The 27,409-nt window shown below is 46.5% G+C and overlaps 1 protein-coding gene across 1 annotated transcript; it reads left to right on the top strand.

The window, feature by feature from the left end:
- ptprda (protein tyrosine phosphatase receptor type Da) lies at window positions 1-27,409 on the top strand (the record flags this gene model as incomplete). Its single annotated transcript, XM_045220310.1, is given in 13 exon segments — window positions 1-145; window positions 9,740-9,837; window positions 11,645-11,768; window positions 11,980-12,068; window positions 12,070-12,156; window positions 14,822-14,941; window positions 15,455-15,609; window positions 16,096-16,381; window positions 17,519-17,697; window positions 24,243-24,369; window positions 24,594-24,719; window positions 25,044-25,198; window positions 27,274-27,409. Coding segments are annotated over 13 exon segments (1,827 nt in total), but the record flags the coding sequence as incomplete, so codon positions are not given.

The raw sequence follows: 27,409 nt of genomic DNA, 5'->3' as shown, positions 1-27,409 counted from the left end.
TTAAACCCTTTCCTGTCTGCCTCCCCCTATAGGAAGCGAGCGTCTCCCCTCCCCAAAGACGACCACTCAGGAGGGGTGAAGGACACATTGCTGGGCAACTCCTCTGACCCTGTGGAGATGAGACGACTCAACTACCAGACACCAGGTGCTGTACAGACACACACTTAACACACACACACACACACACACGAACAAACAAAAGTACAAACAAAACACGCTTGCACAAACATACGCATGCACAAATGTACAAACCAAACGCACGCACACACACGCTCACTTGCACACACACATACACACACACACACACACAGATGTACGCACTCACACATACACTTTACATACACACACACACACTTGCACACACAAACACACACAGCCCCCCTCAATGAAGTGCACTAGTTTGTCCACAGAAACACAGCACTAGGTTAGGACCATTATATTCTCCACAAGGTCTTATTATAAGATTTGTATGGAAGGATATTTTAGCCTGCAGCATATTTACTGTACTGTATAATTTATCCGTCAGGCTAGAATACTGATCAACTACAAACCACTGCAGAGACAGACACTATTATACTCGATGCTAAGACTCACTGTGCAATAGCAATAGTTTGTAGCAAAACAAAACCCTGACTAGGGATGCATCCCAAATGGCACCCCATACCCTACATAGTGCACTACTATAAAGGGAATAACTCGTAATGATGGAAAACAGTCTCTTTACGACTGGTGTGTGAGTGCATGTGTGTGTGCACGTGCATTTGTAAGTGAAGCTTAGCTCTCTCATGCCGTTTGATAATGGTGGCGCTATGCTGCGAGATGTGAGGTCAATACAGATTCCCAATGCATTCTGGGATTTAGCATCAAATTGCGTCGCCTTCACCATTGGACGAAAAGGGTTGTCAGAGGGCTCACATCAGACCCCTCTCCTTCTCCCTCTCCTTATTCCTTCCTTTCATTCCATTCTCCTCCTCCCATTCTCTCATCCCCTCTCCTCCTATTCTCCTTCCCCATCCCCTCCAATTTTTCTCTCCTTTAATCTCTTCTTAACCCCCTCTCACACCCTCTCCTCCTCCCTTATGCCCCTATTCATCCCCTCTCCTCTTTCCGCTTGACTTCTCCTTCATTCCGCCACTGGTAATGGTTTGTGATGTTTGATGCCAAGGTGATAGAAGGAAGAGGGAACACACACACACACACTTTGGAGCTGAGAGAAAATGTCAACCCTCTGTCGCTCCCTTCTTCTCTCCCTCAATTCAGCTGTTGCTCCCTCGCTCTCTGTTCTCCTGGCTGCACTCTCAGAGGGTCTTACAGGGCACACATGCACACACACACACACACACACACACACACACACACACACACACACACATTGAGCTCATGAATTCAACAGGGCTAGACTTACTGTAGAGTAGGTTGTTATTTCCCTCCATCTCTCTCTCTCTCTCTCGCTCTCACTCTCTCGCTCTCTTAATTCAATTCAAAGGGCTTTATTGGCATGGGAAACATATGTTTACATTGCCAAAGAAATCCTACCCATACTAGATTACGGAGATGTCATTGATAGATTGGCAGGTAAGGGTGCCCTCGAGCAGCTAGCTGTTCTTTACCATTCAGTCATCAGATTTGCCACACGTGCTCCTTATAGGACACATCACTGCACTCTATACTCTTCTGTAAACTGGCCATCTCTTTATACCTGACGCAAGACCCACTGGTTGAAGCTTATTTATAAAACCCTCTTAGGCTCTCACTCCCCCTTTCTGCATACAATACCAACTGCAACCCTCATTCTCCACATACAACACCCGTTCTGCCAGTCACATTCTGTTAATGGTCCCCAAAGCATACACATCTCTGGGTCGCTCCTCTTTTCAGTTCGCTGCATCTAGCGACTGGAACGAGCTGCAAGAAACACTCCAACTGGACAGTTTTATCTCCATCTCTACATTCAAAGACTCAATCATGGACACTCTTAATGACACTTGTGGCTGCTTCGTGTGATGTATTGTTGTCTCTACCTTTTTGCCCTTTGTGCTGTTGTCTGTGCCTAACAATGTTTGTACCATGTTTGTGCTGCTACCATGTTGTGCTGCTGCCATTTTGTGTTGCTACCGTGTTGTTGTCATCTTGTGTTGCTACCATGCTGTGTTGTCATCTGTTGCTGCAATGCTGTGTTGTTGTCTTAGGTCTCTCTTTATGTAGTGTTGTGGTGTCTCTCTTGTCATAATGTATGTTGCGCCCTACATTTACATTTTTATCCCAGCCCCCATCCCCGCAGGAAGCCTTTTGTCTCTTGGTAGGCCGTCATTGTTAAACATAATTTGTTCTTAATTGACTTGCCTAGTTAAATAAAGGTTAAATATATATATATATATATATATATATATATATATACAGTGGGGGAAAAAAGTATTTAGTCAGCCACCAATTGTGCAAGTTCTCCCACTTAAAAAGATGAGAGAGGCCTGTAATTTTCATCATAGGTACACGTCAACTATGACAGACAAACTGAGAAAAAAAAATCCAGAAAATCACATTGTAGGATTTTTTATGAATTTATTTGCAAATTATGGTGGAAAATAAGTATTCGCCTCTTCACTGTTGACGTTGAGACTGGTGTTTTGCGGGGACTATTTAATGAAGCTGCCAGATGAGGACCTGTGAGGCGTCTGTTTCTCATGTATTTGTCCTCTTGCTCAGTTGTGCACCGGGGCCTCCCACTCCGCTTTCTATTCTGGTTAGAGCCAGTTTGCGCTGTTCTGTGAAGGGAGTAGAACACAGCGTTGTAAGAGATATTCAATTTCTTGGCAATTTCTCGCATGGAATAGCCCTCATTTCTCAGAACAAGAATAGACTGACGAGTTTCAGAAGAAAGTTATTTGTTTCTGGCCATTTTGAGCCTGTACTCGAACCAACAATTGCTGAGGCTCCAGATACTCAACTAGTCTCAAGAAGGCCAGTTGTATTACTTCTTTAATTAGCACAACAGTTTTCAGCTGTGCTAACATAATTGCAAAAGGGGTTTCTAATGATCAATTAGCCTTTTAAAATTATACATTTGGATTAGCAAACACAACGTGCCATTGGAACACAGGACTGATGGTTGCTGATAATGGGCCTCTGTACGCCTATGTAGATATTCCATTAAAAATCACTTGTTTACAGCTACAATAGCCATTTACAACATTAACTATGTCTACACTATATTTCTGATCAATTTGCTGTTATTTTAATGGACAAATAAATTGCTCTTCTTCCGAAAACAAGGACATTTCCAAGTGACCCCAAACTTTTGAATGGTAGTATATATATATATATATATATATATATATATATATATATATATATATATATATATATATACAGTGGGGAGAACAAGTATTTGATACACTGCCGATTTTGCAGGTTTTCCTACTTACAAAGCATGTAGAGGTCTGTAATTTTTATCATCGGTACACTTCAACTGTCAGAGACGGAATAAAAATAAAATATCCAGAAAATCACATTGTATGATTTTTAAGTAATTAATTTGCATTTTGTTGCATGACATAAGTATTTGATACATCAGAAAAGCAGAACTTAATATTTGGTACAGAAACCTTTGTTTGCAATTACAGAGATCATACGTTTCCTGTAGGTCTTGACCAGGTTTGCACCACTGCAGCAGGGATTTTGGCCCACTCCTCCATACAGACCTTCTCCAGATCCTTCAGGTTTCGGGGCTTTCACTGGGCAATACAGACTTTCAGCTCCCTCCAAATATTTTCTATTGGGTTCAGGTCTGGAGACTGGCTAGGCCACTCCAGGATCTTGAGATGCTTCTTACGGAGCCACTCCTTAGTTGCCCTGGCTGTGTGTTTCGGGTCGTTGTCATGCTGGAAGACCCAACCACGACCCATCTTCAATGCTCTTACTGAGGGAAGGAGGTTGTTGGCCAAGATCTCGCAATACATGGCCCCATCCATCCTCCCCTCAATACGGTGCAGTCGTCCTGTCCCCTTTGCAGAAAAGCTTCCCCAAAGAATGATGTTTCCACCTCCATGCTTCACGGTTGGGATGGTGTTCTTGGGGTTGTACTCATCCTTCTTCTTTATCCAAACACGGCGAGTGGAGTTTAGACCAAAAAGCTATATTTCTGTCTCATCAGACCACATGAGCTTCTCCCATTCCTCCTCTGGATCATCCAGATGGTCATTGGCAAACTTCAGACGGGCCTGGACATGCGCTGGCTTGAGCAGGGGGACCTTGCGTGCGCTGCAGGATTTTAATCCATGACGGCGTAGTGTGTTACTAATGGTTTTCTTTGAGACTGTGGTCCCAGCTCTCTTCAGGTCATTGACCAGGACCTGCCATGTAGTTCTGGGCTGATCCCTCACCTTCCTCCTGACCATTGATGCCCCACGAGGTGAGATCTTGCATGGAGCCCCAGACCGAGGGTGATTGACCGTCATCTTGAACTTCTTCCATTTTCTAATAATTGCGCCAACAGTTGTTGCCTTCTCACCAAGCTGCTTGCCTATTGTCCTGTAGCCCATCCCAGCCTTGTGCAGGTCTACAATTTTATCCCTGATGTCCTTACACAGCTCTCTGGTCTTGGCCATTGTGGAGAGGTTGGAGTCTGTTTGATTGAGTGTGTGGACAGGTGTCTTTTGTACAGGTAACGAGTTCAAACAGGTGCAGTTAATACAGGTAATGAGTGGAGAACAGGCTTCTTAAAGAAAAACTAACAGGTCTGTGAGAGCCGGAATTCTTACTGGTTGGTAGGTGATCAAATACTTATGTCATGCAATAAAATGCAAATTAATTACTTAAAAATCATACAATGTGTTTTTCTGGATTTTTAGATTCCGTCTCTCACAGTTGAAGTGTAACTATGATAGAAATTACAGACCTCTACATGCTTTGTAAGTAGGAAAACCTGCAAAATCGGCAGTGTATCAAATACTTGTTCTCCCCACTGTGTGTATATATATATTAATGTGAAATAAACAATCAGAAATGAACAGCAAACATTACACTCACAAAAGTTTCAAAATAATAGAGACATTTCAAATGTTATATTATTGGCTATGTACAGTGTTGTAACAATGTGCAAATAGTTGAAGTACGAAAGGGGAAAAATACACAGGGTTGTATTTACAATGGTGTTTGTGCTGCACTATTTGCCCTTTTCTTGTGACAACAGGTCACAAATATTGCTGCTGTAATTGCACACTGTGGTATTTAACCTAATATATATGGGAGTGTCATGACTATCCCTGGGTGAGGATCAAAGGCCTCACATCAGCTTGGCAAATGGCCGACAACAACCAGACCCTTTTACCCACGGGGGCTGTGCCGGTCTTGACAGGAGAATCTATCTCTGGCATTCTAGTATGGTGAAAGGAATGCCTTTGTTTCAGATACTTTTTGCAACCCAAAAACTTGAACAATGAACATTGGGACAATATACACTGCTCAAAAAAATAAAGGGAACACTTAAATAACACAATGTAACTCCAAGTCAATCACACTTCTGTGAAATCAAACTGTCCACTTAGGAAGCAACACTGATTGACAATAAATTTCACATGCTGTTGTGCAAATGGAATAGACAACAGGTGGAAATTATAGGCAATTAGCAAGACACCCCCAATAAAGAAATGGTTCTGCAGGTGGTGACCACAGACCACTTCTCAGTTCCTATGCTTCCTGGCTGATGTTTTGGTCACTTTTGAATGCTGGCGGTGCTCTCACTCTAGTGGTAGCATGAGACGGAGTCTACAACCCACACAAGTGGCTCAGGTAGTGCAGCTCATCCAGGATGGCACATCAATGCGAGCTGTGGCAAGAAGGTTTGCTGTGTCTGTCAGTGTAGTGTCCAGAACATGGAGGCGCTACCAGGAGACAGGCCAGTACATCAGGAGACGTGGAGGAGGCCGTAGGAGGGCAACAACCCCGCAGCAGGACCACTACCTCTGCCTTTGTGCAAGGAGGAGCAGGAGGAGCACTGCCAGAGCCCTGCAAAATGACCTCCAGCAGGCCACAAATGTGCATGTGTCTGCTCAAAAGGTCAGAAACAGACTCCATGAGGGTGGTATGAGGGCCCGACGTCCACAGGTGGGGGGTTGTGCTTACAGCCCAACACCGTGCAGGACGTTTGGCATTTACCAGAGAACACCAAGATTGGCAAATTCGCCACTGGCGCCCCTGTGCTCTTCACAGATGAAAGCAGGTTCACACTGAGCACATGTGACAGACGTGACAGAGTCTGGAGACGCCGTGGAGAACGTTCTGCTGCCTGCAACATCCTCCAGCATGACCGGTTTGGCGGTGGGTCAGTCATGGTGTGGGGTGGCATTTCTTTGGGGGGCCACAGAGCCCTCCATGTGCTCGCCAGAGGTAGCCTGACTGCCATTAGGTACCGAGATGAGATCCTCAGACCCCTTGTGAGACCAGATGCTGGTGCGGTTGGCCCTGGGTTCCTCCTAATGCAAGACAATGCTAGACCTCATGTGGCTGGAGTGTGTCAGCAGTTCCTGCAAGAGGAAGGCATTGATGCTATGGACTGGCCCGCACGTTCCCCAGACCTGAATCCAATTGAGCACATCTGGAACATCATGTCTCGCTCCATCCACCAACGCCACGTTGCACCACAGACTTTCCAGGAGTTGGCGGATGCTTTAGTCCAGGTCTGGGAGGAGATCCCTCAGGAGACCATCCGCCACCTCATCAGGAGCATGCCCAGGCGTTGTAGGGAGGTCATACAGGCACGTGGAGGCCTCACACACTACTGAGCCTCATTTTGACTTGTTTTAAGGACATTACATCAAAGTTGGATCAGCCTGTAGTGTGGTTTTCCACTTTAATTTTGAGGATGACTCCAAATCCAGACCTCCATGGGTTGATAAATTTGATTTCCATTGATAATTTTTGTGTGATTTTGTTGTCAGTACATTCAACTATGTAAAGAAAAAAGTATTTAATAAGATTATTTCATTCATTCAGATCTAGGATGTGTTATTTTTAGTGTTCCCTTTATTTTTTTGAGACAGTGTATTTCAACATCCAAATGTTGGGAATGATGAGAAATGGAATATGGAAACTTAATGTCTATTTTGTGATGTCATTAAAAATTGTATAAAGGCGTTATAATGAAAATATTGTGACTTGAAGAGCTTTTACACTGTGTATATCAGGTATACATCCTTTACCTTGGGTAGAAAATATCAAGGAGGAAGACAATGTTTTCGTGAAGATAGGAATGTGATTTTAGCTTTCTAACGAAATCAGAGTGATGATAATACTTTTGCCTCATAACTAGCCACGCCCGAGGGAGCTCAGAGAGCGTGTCAGTATAACGGAAATGCCCCTCTTTACCAGAGTGCATAAAAGATTGAGATAAGAATTATCAGATCAGACTAGACAAACCTCAAGCTGCAGCTTTTGTCCATATTGGTCCTGACCCTGAAAATCAACACGAGGTGAAGACGACAAAGTTGCCTCCACTAACAATCAATGTTATGGCTGAGTAGCTGTTCTAAGTACTGTAACTAAGAAGGTGAATTTAAGTGGGACCATCCTGTTGCTCTCTTCAAACCATCGTCTACTACACTGCTCTCATCACCCCACAGGGGATCATCGACACGACTGATTAGCGTCCGCAGAAGACCACTTCCAGAACGAGTGAAAGTAAACAGACAACTAAGAACAAGGACATTGTGACCTCTTGTGGACAATCTGAGCCTTACATCTAAAAGGCAATCCAAAAGAAAAGGCCCAATCGACCCCTTCCCACGAAGGCCTGGGTCCAACTGAGATACACGACGAAGACCTCCAACACGTACAGTTGAAGTCGGAAGTTTACATACACCTTAGCCAAATACATTTCAACTCAGTTTTTCACAATTCCTGACATTTAATCCTAGTAAAAATTCCCTGTCTTAGGTCAGTTAGGATCACCACTTTATTTGAAGAATGTGAAATGTCAGAATAATTGTAGAGAGAATGATTAATTTCAGCTTTTATTTCTTTCATCACATTCCCAGTGGGTCAGAAGTTTACATACACTCAATTAGTATTTGGTAGTATAGCCTTTAAATTGTTTAACTTGGGTCAAGCGTTTCGGGTAGCCTTCCACAAGCTTCCCACAATAAGTTGGGTGAATTTTGGCCCATTCCTCCTGACAGAGCTGGTGTAGCTGAGTCAGGTTTGTAGGCCTCCTTGCTCACACATGCTTTTTCCAAATGGCACCCTTTTCCCTTTATAGTGCACATAGGTTTCGGGTCAAAAGTAGTGCACTACATAAAGAATAGGGTACCATTTGGGACACATCCTCAGTGTTGAGTCAGCCATTAGAGTTCAGTGTTGCTGCTATAATGATCTTGTAGCAGGAAACCATCCAAGAGAGTGACCCATTAACCTCCCAGGCATGCTCAATCAACTCTAGCTTAGCCTTAATGACACTCATGGTAAAGTACAGAGTTATAATGTACATGCTAATTGAATGTATCTTTTCAATGTGTAAAATGTAAAATTGACATTCAGTATCTATTCATCTTAAACTGTGTTAGTGATAGTAAAAATATATATTTTTAGTCGACAATAAAGTAATCTTCTTTGAACCGATATACTTGATATGCTGTGTATTTTCTATTGCACTTGGAACAGTGTAAGTTAGGGCACTTTATGAGGTTTTACGAATCTCTCTGTGGCTTCGGAGCTTTGGAGACTACATGCACTGCTTACAGTGGGAATGTGTGACGCATGAGGCAAGTTAGCAGAAATCCATTTAAGCGCGGAGGGAGCCTTGCCAAGTTCAGAGGCGCGGGGAATTTGTGTCGGTAGATTAGCCATAAATCATCCAATAACCGGCGATGAGGAATCTAGGTCTGTGTCCCAAATGGCCGAAGCCCTGGTCAAAAGTAGTGCACTATATAGGGAATAGGGTGCCATCTGGGACGCAGCCCTAGAGCGCCATGTGGGTGTGTTTTTTAGTGTGTCCACCCCCCCCATAGGATTTAATCCTGACACCACTTTAAGGCCATCTATTGTGGGAAATTGACTTTAAAGCAAAGTAAGTTAGCTGGTGACCGACCGGTCGAAGTGACAGTGTGACTGATGTGTTGAGACTTGAGGCAAGTAAGGGAGTTCTGGCCGTTTTCTGCTGGATCCCACCGCTGCCACCAATAGAGATTTGGGCTATGTCCAAAATGACACCCTATTCTCTATTTAGTGCACTACTTTTGATCAGAGTCTACAAGTGTACTTGACTTACTGTGTGTGTATATTGTGCACCACTGCCACCATCATACAGTAGCGTTTTGCGGTCCGGGAGATGTCTACTTCCACATGGAGCATGCTCAGTCGTCACTCATAATGTGATGTCATCACTGCCTCATGACCACGTGTCTGCCACGCCCAGCATGACGACGTCACAGACCTGTGTCAGCTCTCAGCTCTCTCTCTAGCCAGCCTTTTTATCTCTCTCTCTCTCTCTCTCTCTCTCTCTCTCTCTCTCTCTCTCTCTCTCTCTCTCTCTCTCTCTCTCTCTCTCTCTCTCTCTCGCTCTCTCTCTCGCTCTCTTCCTCTCTCCCTCTTCATGCATTGTTGAACTGGCAGTCTCATCCATCCCTGTGGTCGAACAAGTATGTCTGTAGGTGTTTGTGTGAATGCCAACCTGTGTGTGTCCATTTGCCCACAGCAGTGTCTAACTTTTCTCTCTAACTTTTGTCCTTATCCTCTCCTCTTTCATCAGGAATGAGGGAGCACCCTTCCATTACTGTGTGTGACCTGGCGGACCACATAGAGAGACTCAAGGCCAATGACGGCCTGCGCTTCTCACAGGAGTACGAGGTAAGATGGAGGAATTATCTCCTATTTTACCTCCTAAAGAAAAATAGGAGATTTAGACATTTGCATTTAAAGTGGCATATTTTCAGAAAGGAAAGCCTATAGGAAGAGCAGGAGGTTAGTTGTCTGTGGGCCAACTATCCTTCGAACATTCAAAAATAACATTCTAGTTTTTATTTGTTGTGTAATGGGATGGAACTCTCTTGGTGCCAACATGATGTGTGTTAGAATTCTACATTTCAGAGTTTGCTCAGTATACTCTATCTGTAGTTCTGGGCTGGCTAATTCCCAGGTAGAGTACCCTAGGAGTTTAGGGATTGTTGGCAGGCTGGTGCTTGTGTCATCCAGGATATGGTACTCTTGCTATAATGAGCATAGTTTGTCAATCACAGGCTGTTTTCGCCCTGTGGAAGTGATCTGCTGCCGTCTAGCCTGCTCTCATAGCTCTATCATTATCTGCATTGAACACTCTCCTCTCCGGCATGTCCGAGAGAGATGTGCCAGCTTGGCGCTTTGCTTTCTCTCCTCTTCTCTCCCCGACTCTACCTGAGTGTTTGCCAGAGACCGTCAGTCTAGCATGCCCGCTCTTTGCTGTTTTCTCAAAACTGGAGAACGCCTGTGACATTTTTTCACTGCAAAATAAATGTTTCTTCACGAACAGGCAGGCAGGCAGACAAATTGATGATGTGGTGGCTGTAGTGGGACATCATATAAATGATGTCCCACTACAGGGTTGTTTATGCCTCTGTAACAGTTTAGCTTTGTTTACTGTGGAGGAGGAAGTTAATGTGGAGATTCTATTGCAGGAGATTTTTATGGTAATAAAGACCATACACACGCAGACACAGGCAGCCTAATGGACTAATGCGGTACAAAGAGCAGAGTGTTGGTCCTACTCTGACATTATCAAGCAGTGGGGGGAAAGAGGCTGTTGCTGTATCACCCAAAGATCAATACAAATCCAAGACCTGGTTTGCGTCCCAAGTGGCATCCTATTCCCTATATAATGCTCTACCTTTGACCAGGGCCCATAGGGACGCATATTTGGTGTCGTCGCTTCAGCCCTCAGCCACGACGAGCTGCATGACGCAAGACAGAGAGAGAGAGCGAGAGAACAAGGGAGATAAGACAGAGAGAGGGAGGAGAGAGAGAGAGGTAGAAGGGGGGAATGAAGAGAGAAGGCAAAGGAGAGGGAGGGGAGAGAGAGAGGGTGTGGGGGATGGAGGAGAGAGAGAGGTTGGGGTGGAGGAGAGAGAGAGATGGAGACAACAAAAGAGAGAGGGGGTAGAGAAGTAAGATGGCAACCTTTAGCTGATTACTGTGAAGTTAGCAGTGGTAGTAATTCAATATGGCCGCCCTCAGGGGAGTGGAAGAGAAGAGGCTGGGAGCCTGTACCCTGACTGCCTGTGAAGCCTTTATTTAACCCCCTGTTGGAATGCAATGACTGGTGATGTATTACCTACCCTCTGTGATAGCCTGAGGATTTAACTCTTTCCCTGTCTTTTTCACTTTCTCGCTCTGTCCATCTCAATCTCCATCTGTCTATCTCGATCTTTCTTTAATCTCTCTCATTCTCTCTCTCTCTCTCCCTCCCTTTTCTCATTTACATTTACATGTTTAGTCATTTAGCAGACACTCTTATCCAGAGCGACTTACAGGAGCAATTAGGGTTAAGTGCCTTGGTCAAGGGCACATCGACAGATTTTTCACCTAGTCGGCTCAGGGATTAGAACCAGCGACCTTTCGGTTACTGGCACAACACTCTTAACCACTCTCCTACTCTCTCTCCTCTCTCTCTTATCTCCATCAGTCCATAGATCCTGCCCAGCAGTTTACCTGGGAGAATTCCAACATGGAGGTCAACAAACCAAAGAACCGCTATGCTAACGTCATAGCTTATGACCACTCCAGAGTTGTCCTGACATCTGTCGACGGTCAGAGGCCTTCAGCTATTTTACCTATTACAGCCATTATTCAGGATTGAGGTGTTCAGTTGCTCTGTAAATTATTGATGTCAAATGTATTTATCTCTATGGTGGAGTCTCCACACACTTAGATTCATGCAGTTATTGAATTACCAAACTATATCATGAAAAAAACTTACATTAACTGTATCTCATACCTTCTCATTCTTCTCTCCCTTAGCTGTTCCTGGTAACGACTACGTCAACGCCAACTATATAGACGGCTACAGGAAGCAGAACGCCTACATCGCTACTCAGGGCCCGCTTCCTGGAAACCCTCAGTGACTTCTGGAGGATGGTGTGGGAGCAGAGAGCTCACACTATAGTCATGATGACACGATTGGAGGAGAAGTCCAGAGTGAGTAGACACTATAGAGATACAGTGCCTTGTAAAAGTATTCAGACCCCTTGGCTTTCTTCACATTTTATTGTGTTACAAAGTGGGATTAAAATGGATTTGATTGTCATTTTTTTGTCAACAGTCTACAACAATACTCTCTAATGTCAAAGTGGATGAAAAATTTCTAAAACACTTTTAAGATGAATTAAAATGAAATAACTAAAATATAGTTGTTGCGTAAGTATTCAACTCCCTGAGTCAATGCATGCTAGAAACACGTTTGGCATCGATTACAGCTGTGAGTCTTCTTGGGTAAGTCTGTAAGAGCTTTGCACACCTGGATTGTGCAATATTTGCCCATTATTCTTTTCAAAATTCTTCAAGTTCTGTCAGGATGTTGGGGATCATGGCTAGAGAGCAATTTCAATAGATTTAAGTCAAAACTGTAACTTGGCCACTCAGGAACATTCACTGTCTTCTTGGTAAGCAACTCCAGTGTAGATTGGGCCTTGTGTTGTAGGTTATTGTCCTGTTGAAAGGTGAATTAATCTCCCAGTCTTAGAACACTAATAATGACCTAAATGACAGAGTGAAAAGAATAATAAAAATATGCAGAATATTCCAAAACATGCATCCTGTATGCAACAAGGCACTAAAGTCATACTAAATGCAAAGCCTTATGTTTGGAGCAAATCCAACACAACACACCACTATGTAACTGCCTCCTTATCTTCAAGGTGGTGGCTGCAACATGATATGGGTATGTTTGACATTGGCAAAGACTGGGGAGTTTTTCCAAAATAAATGGGATGGAGAAACTCCCCAAATACAGGTGTGCCAAGCTTGTAGCGTCATACCCAAGAAGACTTGAGGCTGTAATCACTGCCGAAGGTGCTTCAACAAAGTACTGAGTAAAGGGTCTGAATACTTATGTAAATGTGATATTTCCGTTTTTTATTTGTAATACATTTGTAGACATTTTTAACAACCTGTTTTTGCTTTCTCATAATGCAGTGTTGTGTGTAGATTGATGAGGGGAAAAAACAAACAATTTAATGCATTTTAGAAATACTTTCCGAATGCACTGTATGCGAATAGTTATGCACGCTGAAGTTTTCAGTTTTTTTGTCTTATTTCTTGTTTGTTTCACAATAAAAAATATTTTGCATCTTCAAAGTGGTAGGCATGTTGTGTAAATCAAATGATAGAAACCCCCCCAAAATCAATTTAAATTACAAGTTGTAATGCAACAAAATAGGAAAAACGCCAAGGGGGTGAATACTTTTGCAAGGCACTGTATGGAGATTGGAGCTAGTCAACAGCATGCACTGGGCCTGTCCCAAATGGCATCCTATTCCCTGTATACTACACTACCTTTAAACCAGGGCCCGTATGGCTCTGGTCAAAAGTAGTGCACTATATAGGGAACAGGGTGCCATTTGGGATGCTGACCCTGTCTGTCTGGTTGGTCTGTGCTCGCTATATTCCGAGGACAGATTGAACAGCACATTGAAAATAATGTGGACTGTGTCAGACTGTCAGTGTACGTGATTGGTCTTCTTTCTGTTCTTGTAATCGGTCATGTCATGGTGTATAAAGCAGACCTGGGGTTCAAATATTATTTGTTTTCTTTCAAAATCCTTTAGCCGTGTGCTTGATTGAGCTCAGTGGCGGCTGCTGAGGAGATGACGGCTCAGAATAATAGCTGGAATGGAGTCAATGGAGTGGTATCAACCACATGGAAACCACGTCTGTGATGTGTTTGATACCGTTCCATTGACTCCATTCCAGCCATTATTATGAGCTGTCCTCCCCTCAGCAGTCTCCACTGATTGAGCTTGCCTGTCAGAATGGAACTAAACTGAATACTCCCAAAAGTGCAAACTATGCCTATCTGGCACTCCAAGGTAAGCTCAATCAAACGCTGAAAGTATATGAAAGGAAAACAAATACTATTTGAACCCAGGTGTGAATTTGGCTTGTGTCAGGTCTGGTCTGTGTGCATCTGTCATGGTATATAGTCGTTAGCCCTAGTGATTAGCCCTGGCCCCTCTACCATCAGGCCTGATTCAGTGAAAGGTTTGTCCACAGACTGATGTGTCCAGGTGGTCTCTCCAGCTGTCCCCCACTAGTCGCCATGTCTGGATGAATTAGACACATCACATTCAATGCATCCCAAATGGCACCCTATTCCCTATAGTGCACTATTTTTGACCAGAGTCTTATTGGTCCATAGGGTGCCATTTTCGAAAACATTACATTATGTCATATCCCTGCATTGCAGAACAGAGCTGTCTGGATAGCTAACAACACATTGCGGGTAGAGGCAAACATAAACAAAGGATACTGATGATCCAGCCGCCAATTAGCTAATTGAAAATAACCGTAACGTCTGGGTTGATAACGCAGCTTGTCGATCTGTTCAGAATGTTCAGCCTGTTCCACAGAGGGAAAGTGGTAGCTGGTACGCCATGTGGCTTTGGAGAGATATTGCGCAATATTGTTACTGAGAAGCTTCATACAGTATTTACCATGTCTAATTTCAACACCAACATGACTAGGAAAGACTCTGGACCCTCATTATAACCTATTATATAGCCTCAAGACTTTTCTAGCGCAGGTAAAACTCTGGACCGTCCTATTTGTCTTCCTGTTGGAACTGACTGTTTCCTTCCTCTACCAGGTGAAGTGTGACCAGTACTGGCCAGTCAGAGGGACAGAGACGTACGGGATGATACAGGTGACCATGCTGGATACAGTAGAGCTGGCTACATACAGCGTACGTACCTTCGCCCTGTACAAAGTAAGGATTATCACTCTCGAGCTCTCTTTCAATCCCTCTCTGTCTTTCTCTTTTCTCTCTGTTTCTCTCTCTGTCTCTCTCGATCTCTTTCTCTTTCTTAATCTAGCTCTCTCTCAATCTCTCTATATGTGTGTGGGTGGGTGTTAGCGTGCTGTTCTGTATGTGAGTGTTAACTTCCATTGCACTTTACTTACTGTATATGGAAGCACCTCTGTTTCATCCTCTCCATTTTGTATTTCTCTCCTTTTTCTCTTATCTACATTCTATTGCACTCCTCCTTAATCACAATTTGCACAATTTGTCATTCTACTAACTCACATCTCATGGTTGGTTGAATTTTTCACTTCAAACCCCTCTACCGCTGCAAAAACACACACACACACACACACACACACACACACACACACACACACACACACACACACACACACACACACACACACACACACACACACACACACTATAAACACCATGACATTCTTGTTCCCTTCGTTGACTCTGTCTCTCTTCTAGAATGGTTCCAGTGAGAAGCGTGAGATTCGCCAGTTCCAGTTCATGGTGTGGCCGGACCACGGGGTACCAGCGTACCCCACCCCCATCCTGGCCTTCCTACGACGGGTCAAAGCCTGCAACCCTCCAGATGCTGGGCCCATGGTGGTACATTGCAGGTAGGTTAAACAGCAGTGTTAAAGGTGTGCTGGTAGATTACTATAGTGAAACAGGTAAGGCAACAGTGTTAACAGAATGGCAGAATTAATGTCATGGAAGAATGCTATGATAAAAGAAACAGGTTAGCTATCACAGAAACGTTAATAGTTATTATTGTCAGTTACTACTATTGTAATAGAGTTGTCTGAAGATGCACACCCCCAGAAAAGTGGTTTGAGAACTTAAAAATAAAGTCGCACTCTGTAACAGGTATAATAACCCTGATGGTGCCCCTCAGGGATTAAGAACGTTTTATTGAAGTGAATTGAGTTAGGTCTACCTAACGTTTCCCCTTCTCTCTCCTCCCTCAGTGCATGTTTGATGTGCAGTATAGTAATATTAACCCTCTTCCTCACTCTCTTTTGCTCTCTTTCTCTCTCTCTCTCGCTCTCTCTCTGTCCGTTTCTCCTCCCTCCCTATATCTTTTCGCCCGCCTCTTCCCTCAGTGCGGGCGTGGGTAGAACAGGCTGCCTGATCGTGATTGAGGCCATGCTGGAGCGTATGAAGCATGAGAAGTCAGTGGATATCTACGGCCATGTGACGTGTATGAGAGCCCAGAGAAACTACATGGTGCAGACGGAGGACCAGTACGTCTTTATCCACGAGGCCCTGCTAGAGGCTGCCACCTGTGGCCTCACTGAGGTCCCCGCACGCAACCTGTACGCACACATCCAGAAACTCACCCAGCCACCCAAAGGGGAGACCGTCACTGCCATGGAGCTGGAGTTTAAGGTAACTACTGTATAATAACCCATTCTCAAACTAACCCTTAGGACATGCTCTAATTAAGTCAGTGCTTCCAAAGCTGTTCTTCAAGTGCCCAAATTACTGCATATTTCTTTCTTACTGTATATTTATTTAGTTCTATCTCAGAACTAGCACTCCTGATTCAACCACGCAAGGACTTGATGATTGATTCTTTGAATCAGCTGCTACAGATCTAGAACATAAATATACACTCCTAACTTGGAGTGCCGAGCTGTTACCTCATTGGTCTCGCACCCTCCCTCCCCCTGTGATTGGACAGTGACAGTGTAGCAGTTTCAGAGCTGTTACTTCATTGGTCCCCCACCCTCTCTCCCCCTGTGATTGGACAGTGACAGTTTAGTCGTTTCCTCTCTGCCTCCCGTTTGTTCATTCTGTAATTTCTGTCTTTATGACCTTATTCGTCCTGTTTGAAGTGTGGGTAATGGTAAGTAATGGAAACAGCAGGTGTCTACTCTCTTTCCTGCTAGCTAGATGAAGAGACCAACGTTACACATCCACATTATCTACAGTGATCTATCATCTAATGATAGAGCGAGAGAGGTGGAAGTAGAGAGAGAGAGGGGAGAAGTAGAGAGACAGAGGGCAGGAAGAAAGGGGAAGAGATGGAGGGAAATAGAGAGAGGGAGAGAGAGAGAGAGAGGGGGGTGATGGTGATTGTAGGGCTACAGCCAAACAGGCAGTCTGGCCACCACACACACAAACACACACAGCAACGCCAGGTCTCTGTCCTGCTCTGTCAATCTGTGGTGTGAGAGCTGCAAGGCCCAGCACAGAGCCAGTCATGTCACACCTAACCACTCCCACCCATGAGAGGACAGCAGGGCTCTGATGTATGTTGGCCTGATCTGGGCACTGTCGCTGTGACTAAACCTAGTATACTGTATCCACTACACCCATCAATACTATACTGTACCAGCCTATTACTATTAGATATAGTGCTCCGTGTGCTGGCATTTTGCATGCTTTTAATCACCTGCCCTGAGAAAGTAATATGGACTATCCCTCTCAAATGAATCACCGTAAATTAAGTACATGTGACTGATACCATCTCCTCTTCTACATCTCTCTCTTCTCCTCCTCTCTTCCCTCCCTCGCTCACAGAGACTGGCTAACTCCAAAGCCCACACCTCCAGGTTCATCAGTGCCAACCTGCCCTGCAATAAGTTCAAGAACCGGCTGGTGAACATCATGCCCTTCGAGTCGACACGCGTGTGCCTGCAGCCTATCAGAGGAGTGGAGGGGTCTGACTACATCAACGCCAGCTGCATTGACGGATACAGGTAAGTGAGCAGAACTACAGGGCATTCTATGCATTGTCTATGGAATCATAGGCTAGTTAATAGGGGTTTGGATCAGTCCAAGGGTGGGCTGGGCTGTCATCACTTGCCCCCATTAGCTAATAAGGCCAAGAGCCTTCTTGAAGGGACAGGGATGAAATGAGGCCTCTCACAGTGGAGAGAGGGAAAGAGATAAGAGAGGAGATGTGAAGAGAGGTAAGAGATGACAGCTGATCACTTTGACGGTGGAGAGAGGGAGGAGAAAAGGAGAGCAGATTGTTGTTACATTAAGTTAAATAGCAGAATGCAGTCAGACAGAAGATAGGCAAGGAGGGAGTGTGTGAGCGTGATATGTCATCCAGTCCAAATGGGGAGGGAGGCTCAGACACACAGGTTCTTCCTCCTCTTCCCATTCATCCCATAAACTTTAACACACAGCCTGTTTCTCATCCTTATCAGTGTTAATGAAAGGTGCTCCCTAGAGACCCAGACTGCTTCGTCACTGTGTAAATAGCTTAATGACCACTGCTCCCACTAACAAGAGGGTGTGTGTCAAGGTAGATGTAGGTGGGTGTGGTGGTGGAATCAGGCGCAGGACGCAGAACGTTAGTCCAACAGACTTTAGTAGATGCACACGAAAAACAATCACAAACAAACGCCCTGAGGCGAAACTCCGCACGTAGGCGAAAATAACGGGCGCACAAACAGGTGCGACAAAAACACTCCAAACAATGGAGATATAGCTCAACCGAGCAAACAGTAGAAATACAGCCTACCGGCACGACAGTAAAACAATCACACACAACACTAGACAAACACAACGAGAACTTATAGGACACTAATTACACTAAACGATAACAGGTGTAACAACAATCAGACAAAAGCAAACGAACACAGAACAATGCAACGGTGGCAGCTAGTATTCCGGAGACGACGAACGCCGAAGCCTGCCCAGGCAAGGAAGAGAGGCAGCCTCGGCCGAAACCATGACAGTACCCCCCCCCTTGACGCGCGGCTCCAGACGGTCCAAAATGTCTCACCTCGGCACCCAGCACCGTTCCTCCGGGCCGTACCCCTCCCACTCCACTAGATATTGGAGACCCCCCATCCGACGTCTCGAATCCAAGATGGACCGCACGGAGTACGCCGGTGCCCCCTCGATGTCCAATGGGGGTGGAGGAGTCTCCCTGATCTCACTTTCTTGGAGTGGGCCAGCTACCACCTGCCTGAGAAGAGACACATGGAACGAGGGGTTAATACTTTTATACTCAACAGGTAGTTGTAATTTGTAACACACCTCGTTCAACCTTCTCAGGACTTTAAATGGCCCTACAAACCGCCGACCCAGTTTCCGACAGGGCAGGCGGAGGGGCAGGTTTCTGGTAGAGAGCCAGACTCGATCACCAGGTGCGTACACCGGTCCCTCACTGCGGTGGAGATCGGCGCTCGCCTTATGACGACGGAGGGCCCGCTGCAGGTGGACGTGTGCAGCGTTCCATGTCTCCTCCGAACGCCGCGCCCACTCATCCACCGCAGGAGCCTCGATCTGGCTCTGCTGCCAAGGTGCCAGAACCGGCTGGTAACCTAACACACATTGGAAAGGGGTTAGGTTAGTGGAGGAATGGCGTAGGGAATTCTGGGCCATTTCGGCCCAGGGAACGTACCTTGCCCACTCCTCCGGCCGGTCCTGGCAGTATGTTCTAAGAAACCTACCCACATCCTGGTTCACGCGTTCCACCTGCCCATTACTCTCCGGGTGGTAACCCGAGGTGAGGCTCACCGAGACCTCCAACCGCTCCATAAACACTCTCCAGACTCTGGAGGTAAATTGGGGACCTCGATCAGACACAATATCCTCGGGTACCCCGTAGTGCCGGAACACATGGGTGAATAGTGCTTCGGCGGTTTGCAGGGCAGTAGGAAGGCCCGGCATAGGGAGCAAACGACAGGCCTTAGAAAACCGGTCCACAACGACCAGTATAGTGGTATTCCCTTGTGAAGGAGGAAGGTCAGTGAGGAAATCCACCGATAGGTGAGACCATGGTCGTTGTGGAACGGGCAGGGGTAGTAACTTACCCCTAGGCAGATGTCTAGGCGCCTTACACTGGGCGCACACCGAGCAGGAGGAAACATAAACCCTCACATCCCTCGCCAACGTGGGCCACCAGTACTTGGCACTAAGACAGTGCACTGTCCGGCCCGATACCAGGGTGTCCAGAGGAGGGTGACGTGTAAGCCCAATAGATCAATCGATCCCGAACCTCGAGCGGAACGTACTTCCGACCCTCCGGGCATTGAGGTGGACTAGGGTCGGTGCGTAACGCCCGCTCGAGTTCAGCATCGACCTCCCACACTACCGGTGCCACCAGACACGACTCCGGCAGTATGGGGAGTGGGCTCCACGGACCTCTCCTCCGTGTCATACCGCCGAGACAGTGCGTCTGCCTTACCGTTCTGTGACCCAGGGATGTACGTGATCTTAAATGTGAACCGGGTCAAAAACATATTCCACCTCGCCTGGCGAGGGTTCAGCCTCCTCGCTGCCCGGATGTACTCCAGGTTACGGTGGTCCGTCAAAATGAGGAAAGGGTGTTGAGCCCCCTCAAGCCAGTGCCTCCACACCTTTAGGGCCTGTACCACGGCTAACAGCTCCCTGTCCCCACGTCATAGTTTCGCTCCGCCGGACTGAGCTTCTTGGAATAAAAAGCACAGGGGGCGGAGTTTAGGTGGCGCGCCGGACCGTTGCGACAGCACGGCTCCTATACCGCCTCTGACGCGTCCACCTCTACCTGAAATGGCAAAGAGGGATCCGGATGCGCCAGCACCGGAGCCGAGGTAAACAGGTCCTTCAGCCTCCCAAACGCCCCTGTCCGCCTCGGCTGACCACTGCCGACGCACCGGACCCCCCTTCAAAAGAGACGTTATGGGAGCTGCCACCTGTCCAAAACCCCCGGATAAACCTCCGGTAATAATTCGCAAACCCCAAAAACTGCTGCACCTCCTTCACAGTGGTTGGCGTTTGCCAATTACGCACGGCTGACACCCGGTCTACCTCCATCTTCACCCCCTGACGCAGACAACTGATAACCCAAAAGGAGACCGACTCCTGGAAGAACAGACACTTCTCTGCCTTGACATACAGGTCGTGCTCCAACAGTCTCCGCAACACTCGGCGCACCAGGGCCACATGCTCGACTCGGGTAGGCGAGTACACGAGAATGTCATCGATGTACACGACCACCCCCTGCCCCTGCATGTCCCTGAAGATCTCATCCACGAAGGATTGGAAAACTGAAGGAGCGTTCATCAACCCGTATGGCATGACAAGATACTCGTGAATGGCCCGAGGTGGTACTAAAGGCTGTCTTCCATTCATCGCCCCCTAATGCGCACTTCAAGTTGTACGCGCTCCTGAGATCTAATTTAGTGAAGAAACGCGCCCCGTGCAATGACTCCGTCATGGTCGCAATCAGCGGGAGTGGATAACTGTACTTCACCGTGATCTGATTGAGACCACGGTAAACAATGCACGGGCATAATCCTCCATCCTTTTTCTTCACTAAAAAGAAACTCGAGGACGCAGGGGAAGTGGAGGGCCGTATGTATCCTTGTCTCAGAGATTCGTCTATGTACGTCTCCATAGCTCTCTTCTCCTCCTGAGACAGAGGAAACACATGGCTCCGTGGGAGCGCAGCTCCTGCCTGGAGGTCTATCGCACAATCTCCCTGCCTATGGGGAGGCAACTGCGTCGCCCTCGACTTACTGAACACAATAGCCAAATCCCCATACTAAGGGGGAACGTGCAATGCGGGCACCTGGTTTGGACTCTCCACCGAGGTAGCCCCTACGAAACGCCTAAACATCGACCCACACACTGGGCAGACCACTCCATCAGAGCCCTCTCCTGCCACGAAATAGATGGGTTATGGGTACTCAACCAGGGCATGCCCAGCACCACCGGATACGCAGGCGAGTCGATCAGAAATAGCTGGATCATCTCCTGATGACCCCCTGCGCACACATCCTAAGTGGCGCAGTGACCTCCCTGATCAAGCCCGCCCCCAACGGACGGCTATCTAGGGCATGAACGGGGAAGGGAACGTCAACTGGGAGAAGGGGAATCCCTAAGGCTAAGCAAAACTTCTTATCAACAAAATTCCCAGCCGCGCCTGAATCTACCAGCGCCTTATGCTGGGAATGAGGTGCTACCTGTGGAAAACGCACAGGTATACAGAAATGTGCAACAGAGAGCTCTGGGTGAGTGGTGCGCCTACTCACCTGGAAGGACTCCCCAGTGCGGGACCTGTCGTACTCTCCCCTAGGAGGCCATCCCCAGCACCTAGCCGCGGTGTGTCCTCCCCGACCACTGTTGGTGCAGGAGATGGACCCCCTCGTAAGCCGACCCCTCCTCTCTCTAGCGCCAGCGCCCCGAGCTCCATGGGGGCACGGCTCGGAAGCGCTGGAGGGTGAAATGGACGGACCCCCCTCGGGACGTCCGCGGGTAGCTAGCAGGGTATCCAGCCTGATGGACATGTCGACCAACTGGTCGAACGAGAGGCTGGTGTCCCTACAGGCCAGCTCCCTACGGACGTCCTCGCGTAGACTACATCGGTAATGATCGATGAGAGCCCGCTCATTCCACCCTGCATCCGCCGCTAGAGTACGGAATTCCAAGGCGAACTCCTGGGCACTCCTCTTCCCCTGCCGGAGGCAGACCAGACGCTCCCCCGCCGCTTTCCCCTCCGGGGGATGCTCAAACACCGCCCTGAAGCGGCGGGAGAACTCGTCGTAGGTGATGGTGTTCGCGTCGATTCTCCTCCACTCTGCGTTGGCCCATTCCAACGCCTTCCCGGAAAGGCAGGAGATCAGGGCGGACACGCTCTCGTGTCCCGAGGGCGCCGGGTGCACGGTGGCCAGGTAAAGCTCCATCTGGAGAAGGAATCCCTGACACCCGGCCGCGGTCCCATCGTAGGCCCTCGGGAGCGAGAGCCGAACTCCTCTGGGTTCCGGAGCGGGAATGGGCTGACCTGCCGATGGTGCGGGCAGGGAGGATGGCGGTGGAGGAGTCCCTCGGGTCTCCCAGCCTCGGATGGTGGTGATCACCTCCTGCAGTGCGGACCCCATCCGCAGGATCTGGTCATTTTGTTCGCGGATCCTGTCCTCCAACGTCGCCTGTGCTGCTGCGGCTCCTGCTGACTCCATCGAGTGTGGTGTGTGATTCTGTCAAGGTAGATGTAGGTGGGTGTGGTGGTGGAATCAGGCGCAGGACGCAGAACGTTAGTCCAACAGACTTTAGTAGATGCACACGAAAAACAATCACAAACAAACGCCCTGAGGCGAAACTCCGCACGTAGGCGAAAATAACGGGCGCACAAACAGGTGCGACAAAAACACTCCAAACAATGGAGATATAGCTCAACCGAGCAAACAGTAGAAATACAGCCTACCGGCACGACAGTAAAACAATCACACACAACACTAGACAAACACAACGAGAACTTATAGGACACTAATTACACTAAACGATAACAGGTGTAACAACAATCAGACAAAAGCAAACGAACACAGAACCATGCAACGGTGGCAGCTAGTATTCCGGAGACGACGAACGCCGAAGCCTGCCCGAGCAAGGAAGAGAGGCAGCCTCGGCCGAAACCGTGACAGTGTGTTTTAATGAAGTGTGCGTGTGTGTGTATCCAGGTTATGCTACACTTCTTGACAGGGAGATGGCATCATCATTAGGCTGAGGTATCGGACTGTACCTTAGGCACAAGGCAGTCGTGTGTGCGTGTGCGTGTGCGTGTGGTAAATCTCAGACAGAGAGGTCAGTGTTCTGTTCTCCTTTTCACACCCCAGTGGAGAAGGAAAAAGAGGATGTCCTACTATGTTCTCTGATGACCAGCATGAATAAAGAGTGCTTCTTTCATTCTTTCTTTCTTCTCATCTCTTGCTCTCCTCTTCCCATCCATCCTCTCTCTATTTTACTCATCTCTCTTGCTAGTTTCCTTTTATATTTCTCCTCTCCTCTGCTCTGTTGTTATATTTCTTTATTTGTGTGAGGAGCTGGGCCCAGAGCATCACTCTAATCTCCTGGTTCCACATTATTGCCTAGCCTGCAGCACCTTCATTAGTTGTTCACCCGTGTCTCTCTTTCTCTCTCTCTCCCTACCTCTTTCCCCCCTCTCTCTGTGTGTGTGTGTGCATGCGTGTGCATGCGTGTGCGTGTTGCATGGCACCCTGTGTTGCATGGCACTCTACTGCCACCTACAGACAGTGAGCAGAGGTTCATTGCCAGAATTGAAGTCAGTCAGAAAACATAACCTTACATTTGACATTTTAGTAATTTAGCAGACGCTCTTATCCAGAGCGACTTACAGTTAGTTTCAAAGAGGATTGTTAGTAGGAAGGGGGTTTTGACAGAGTGGTAGTCTAACAGAGTGTGTCTCTCTCTCTCCTGTCTCTCCACAGACAACAGAAGGCTACTTTGTAAGTTAGTTGTTATCTGTGTAGCTGTATTCTTACAGTCTGTTTCTCTCTCCTCTCCCCAGACAACAGAAGGCGTACCTGGCCACTCAGGGCCCTCTGGCTGAGACCACTGAAGACTTCTGGAGGATGCTTTGGGAACATAACTCTACCATAGTGGTCATGCTCACCAAAATCAGGGAGATGGGACGGGTAAGATACACACACACACACACACACACACACACACAGATACGGTACACACACACCACACAATCACACCGTATGCATACACACACACACACACACACACACACACACACACACACATACACACAGATTCAGTACACATACAGATTGTACGCACTCACGCAAAGATGCGCGCACGCACACACACACACACCCTGTTCTAACCCTGGTTGTGTGTCCCTCTGCAGGAGAAATGTCATCAGTACTGGCCTGCGGAGCGCTCAGCCAGATACCAGTACTTTGTAGTGGACCCCATGGCTGAGTACAACATGCCCCAATACATCCTACGAGAGTTCAAAGTCACTGACGCAAGGGTGAGTGAGGGAGGGTTAGAGCACCTGTTTTGAAGAAGGTTTTACTTGCAATGTGGTTGTTTTTACCTACCTTAGTTGAATGCACTGACTGTAAGTTGCTCTGGATAAGAGTGTCTGCTAAATGACAAAATGTAAATGTAAAATGGAGTTAATGTTCTATAGAGATCAGTGGAGGGCTGCTGAGGGGAGGACGGCTCATAATAATGGCTGGTGCGGAGCGAATGGAATGGCATCAAACAAATGTAAACCATGTGTTTGATGTATTCAATACCATTCCACTCAGCGACTGCTTCTCTAACATACTCCTCCTATTGGTTCCCTCAGGATGGTCAATCCAGGACGATCCGCCAATTCCAGTTCACTGATTGGCCAGAGCAAGGAGTGCCAAAGACCGGGGAAAGGTTCATTGATTTCATTGGCCAAGTGCATAAAACCAAGGAGCAGTTTGGACAGGATGGACCAATCACTGTTCACTGCAGGTAAGGAGCCTTGGCTGAACAGCCAATAGAATAAGCCCTACAAACTTTTGGGAAGCCATAATAACCTCCTCTTCAATGGACATCAATCTTTATTGGAATAATACTAATATTGCCCCATCCACACCCTTTGCAAATGAAGCCCTGTCACCTGGGGTCGTATTCACTGCTAAATTTAAGGTAGTTACCCAGCCATTCCTGTCACATTTCACATTACACATTTCAGTGTATCTTTGTGTATGGCAAGGTGTGTGTTCATATGTGTGCAGATACAAGGTGTATAGACCCAATCGGTATTAGACAGAACATCACGACCCTGCCCGCCTGTGGGGAAAACAACCTGTGGTTACCTAGGTTACCCCATTGGCTCATAGCAAAAACTTTAGCTTTTTCAAATGCAATTCTCTTGTTGTGTGCTTGATTTAGTCAATTACGAAACTACATTTAAGAAAAGTACATGTCTAAAGATTACTTTTCAACATTGCCTGCTCCCTAACATAATATTGTAGGGCTTCCCTCAAGCCCCTTTTCATGACGATGCTAGCAGCCACTTGAGTGAGTGAGTGCAAGATAGCTCCCAACCAAAACATTAAGCTAGCCAAGAGCAACAACACAAACAAACGGACCTAGTCATATTATTTTACTATCAGCCATTGTTGCCGTTAATGCTCATTCGTTAATGCATCTTTAAGGGCGTCTTTATGAAGCTTGTTGGTGCATGCTTACTTTCCAAATAATCCTACTGAGGTCCATGCAGGCCAGACGTTTTAATTGCTATACCCTATCTGAAAGAGCATATTACAAGGTTTTTCATTAACCTAGTTGTGCCAAACAACACTAAGAATTCCACAGATGTTCTCTGTTTCAAAATATAATGTTTTCCTAGTATAACCGCAGCTCCATGCCTACCGATGACAATGAGCTAATACCCATTTGGGGAAAATATCCTTTCTATTTTATTCTGTTATATTCCATCATATTCTTATTTTAAAATATATGTGTGACTGTGGTAGGGCTTGGGAATATAAGCGTGTGATGTCTGCTAAATGAACAAGTTAATTTCATTGACATGGCACAGCTTTATCCTCAGCTACTATAGCACAGATAAATACATCTTAAAACATGCAATTATGTTCTTTTGAAATAAAATGTTTTAATAATCATGTGTTTTATGACCTTCCTAAACATAATATTAATGGATTTATATGTGATTGTGTATATGAAATTGATTTATTAGACTGGCAGCTATTGGTAGGCTACTCATCGCGTCCTGGCTATTCTATTGTTAATATGCATACGGTGCAGCAGACCTTAATGGCGCTTTGAGGATGAAATGCTCCGAAAGTTTTTGTCTTTTATGATATTTATCTCAATGTAGGCCTACTGCTAGAGTGTAAAAACCTGATAGTGTAACACCACAACAGTTTTAGTAAGTAATAGGTTACAGTCCAGTTACAGCTTCTTCTGACAAAGTAGAAACAAAAAAATAAGTGTATATTTTCAGGTGTGCGCGCGGGACAGAGGAAGAGCAATTCTAACACTATTGTTCAAAATTCAATCACCCTCTTCTTCTTCATCTTCCTCATTCAAATTAAATTGTGAAGTCATGTGCACAATTATCAGTTTCTATTTGGTTTATATCACCCATTAATTGACGTCATTCATTCAGTGAGGAGAGAGACACATTAGCGCCTGGGGACCAACATTTTAAACTGTACCCAAAAGCATAATCAGATCTCCAACTCCCCCTTGCAGTGGTCTGGAGCAATGAAGCAGTGACGCAGTGTAACGTACTATACCACAATTTACCTCAATGTCCCACGGCATAATCTAAAAACTTTTAATTGAGGAACCACCGGACATGTACATTGAACAACACAGCAGCTTTTCAGCATGTTTTGTTATTTCTGTATAACAACAAATCTACTACGAAGTTGCCTCTTTTACAATGGGGGTCAATAGGAAAGAATGTTGATTTCTCCACATTTCTGGACGTGGTCTAGGGGAATTCCTTTTTATTACGTAATACCTACTGGGACTATGAAGTGTGTGTTAAAGTCTGTGTTCCTCTTTCTCAGTGCCGGGGTGGGCAGGACCGGGGTCTTCATCACTCTGAGTATCGTGCTGGAGAGGATGAGGTACGAATGGGTGGTGGATCTCTTCCAGACCGTCAAGACGCTACGCACCCAGAGACCTGCCATGGTGCAGACAGAG

The sequence above is a fragment of the Coregonus clupeaformis genome, unplaced genomic scaffold (assembly GCF_020615455.1).
Source record: "Coregonus clupeaformis isolate EN_2021a unplaced genomic scaffold, ASM2061545v1 scaf3544, whole genome shotgun sequence".
Taxonomy (NCBI): Eukaryota; Metazoa; Chordata; class Actinopteri; order Salmoniformes; family Salmonidae; genus Coregonus; species Coregonus clupeaformis.
Note: the sequence above shows the minus strand (reverse complement) of the source record. Positions and strands in the feature narration are given on the sequence as shown.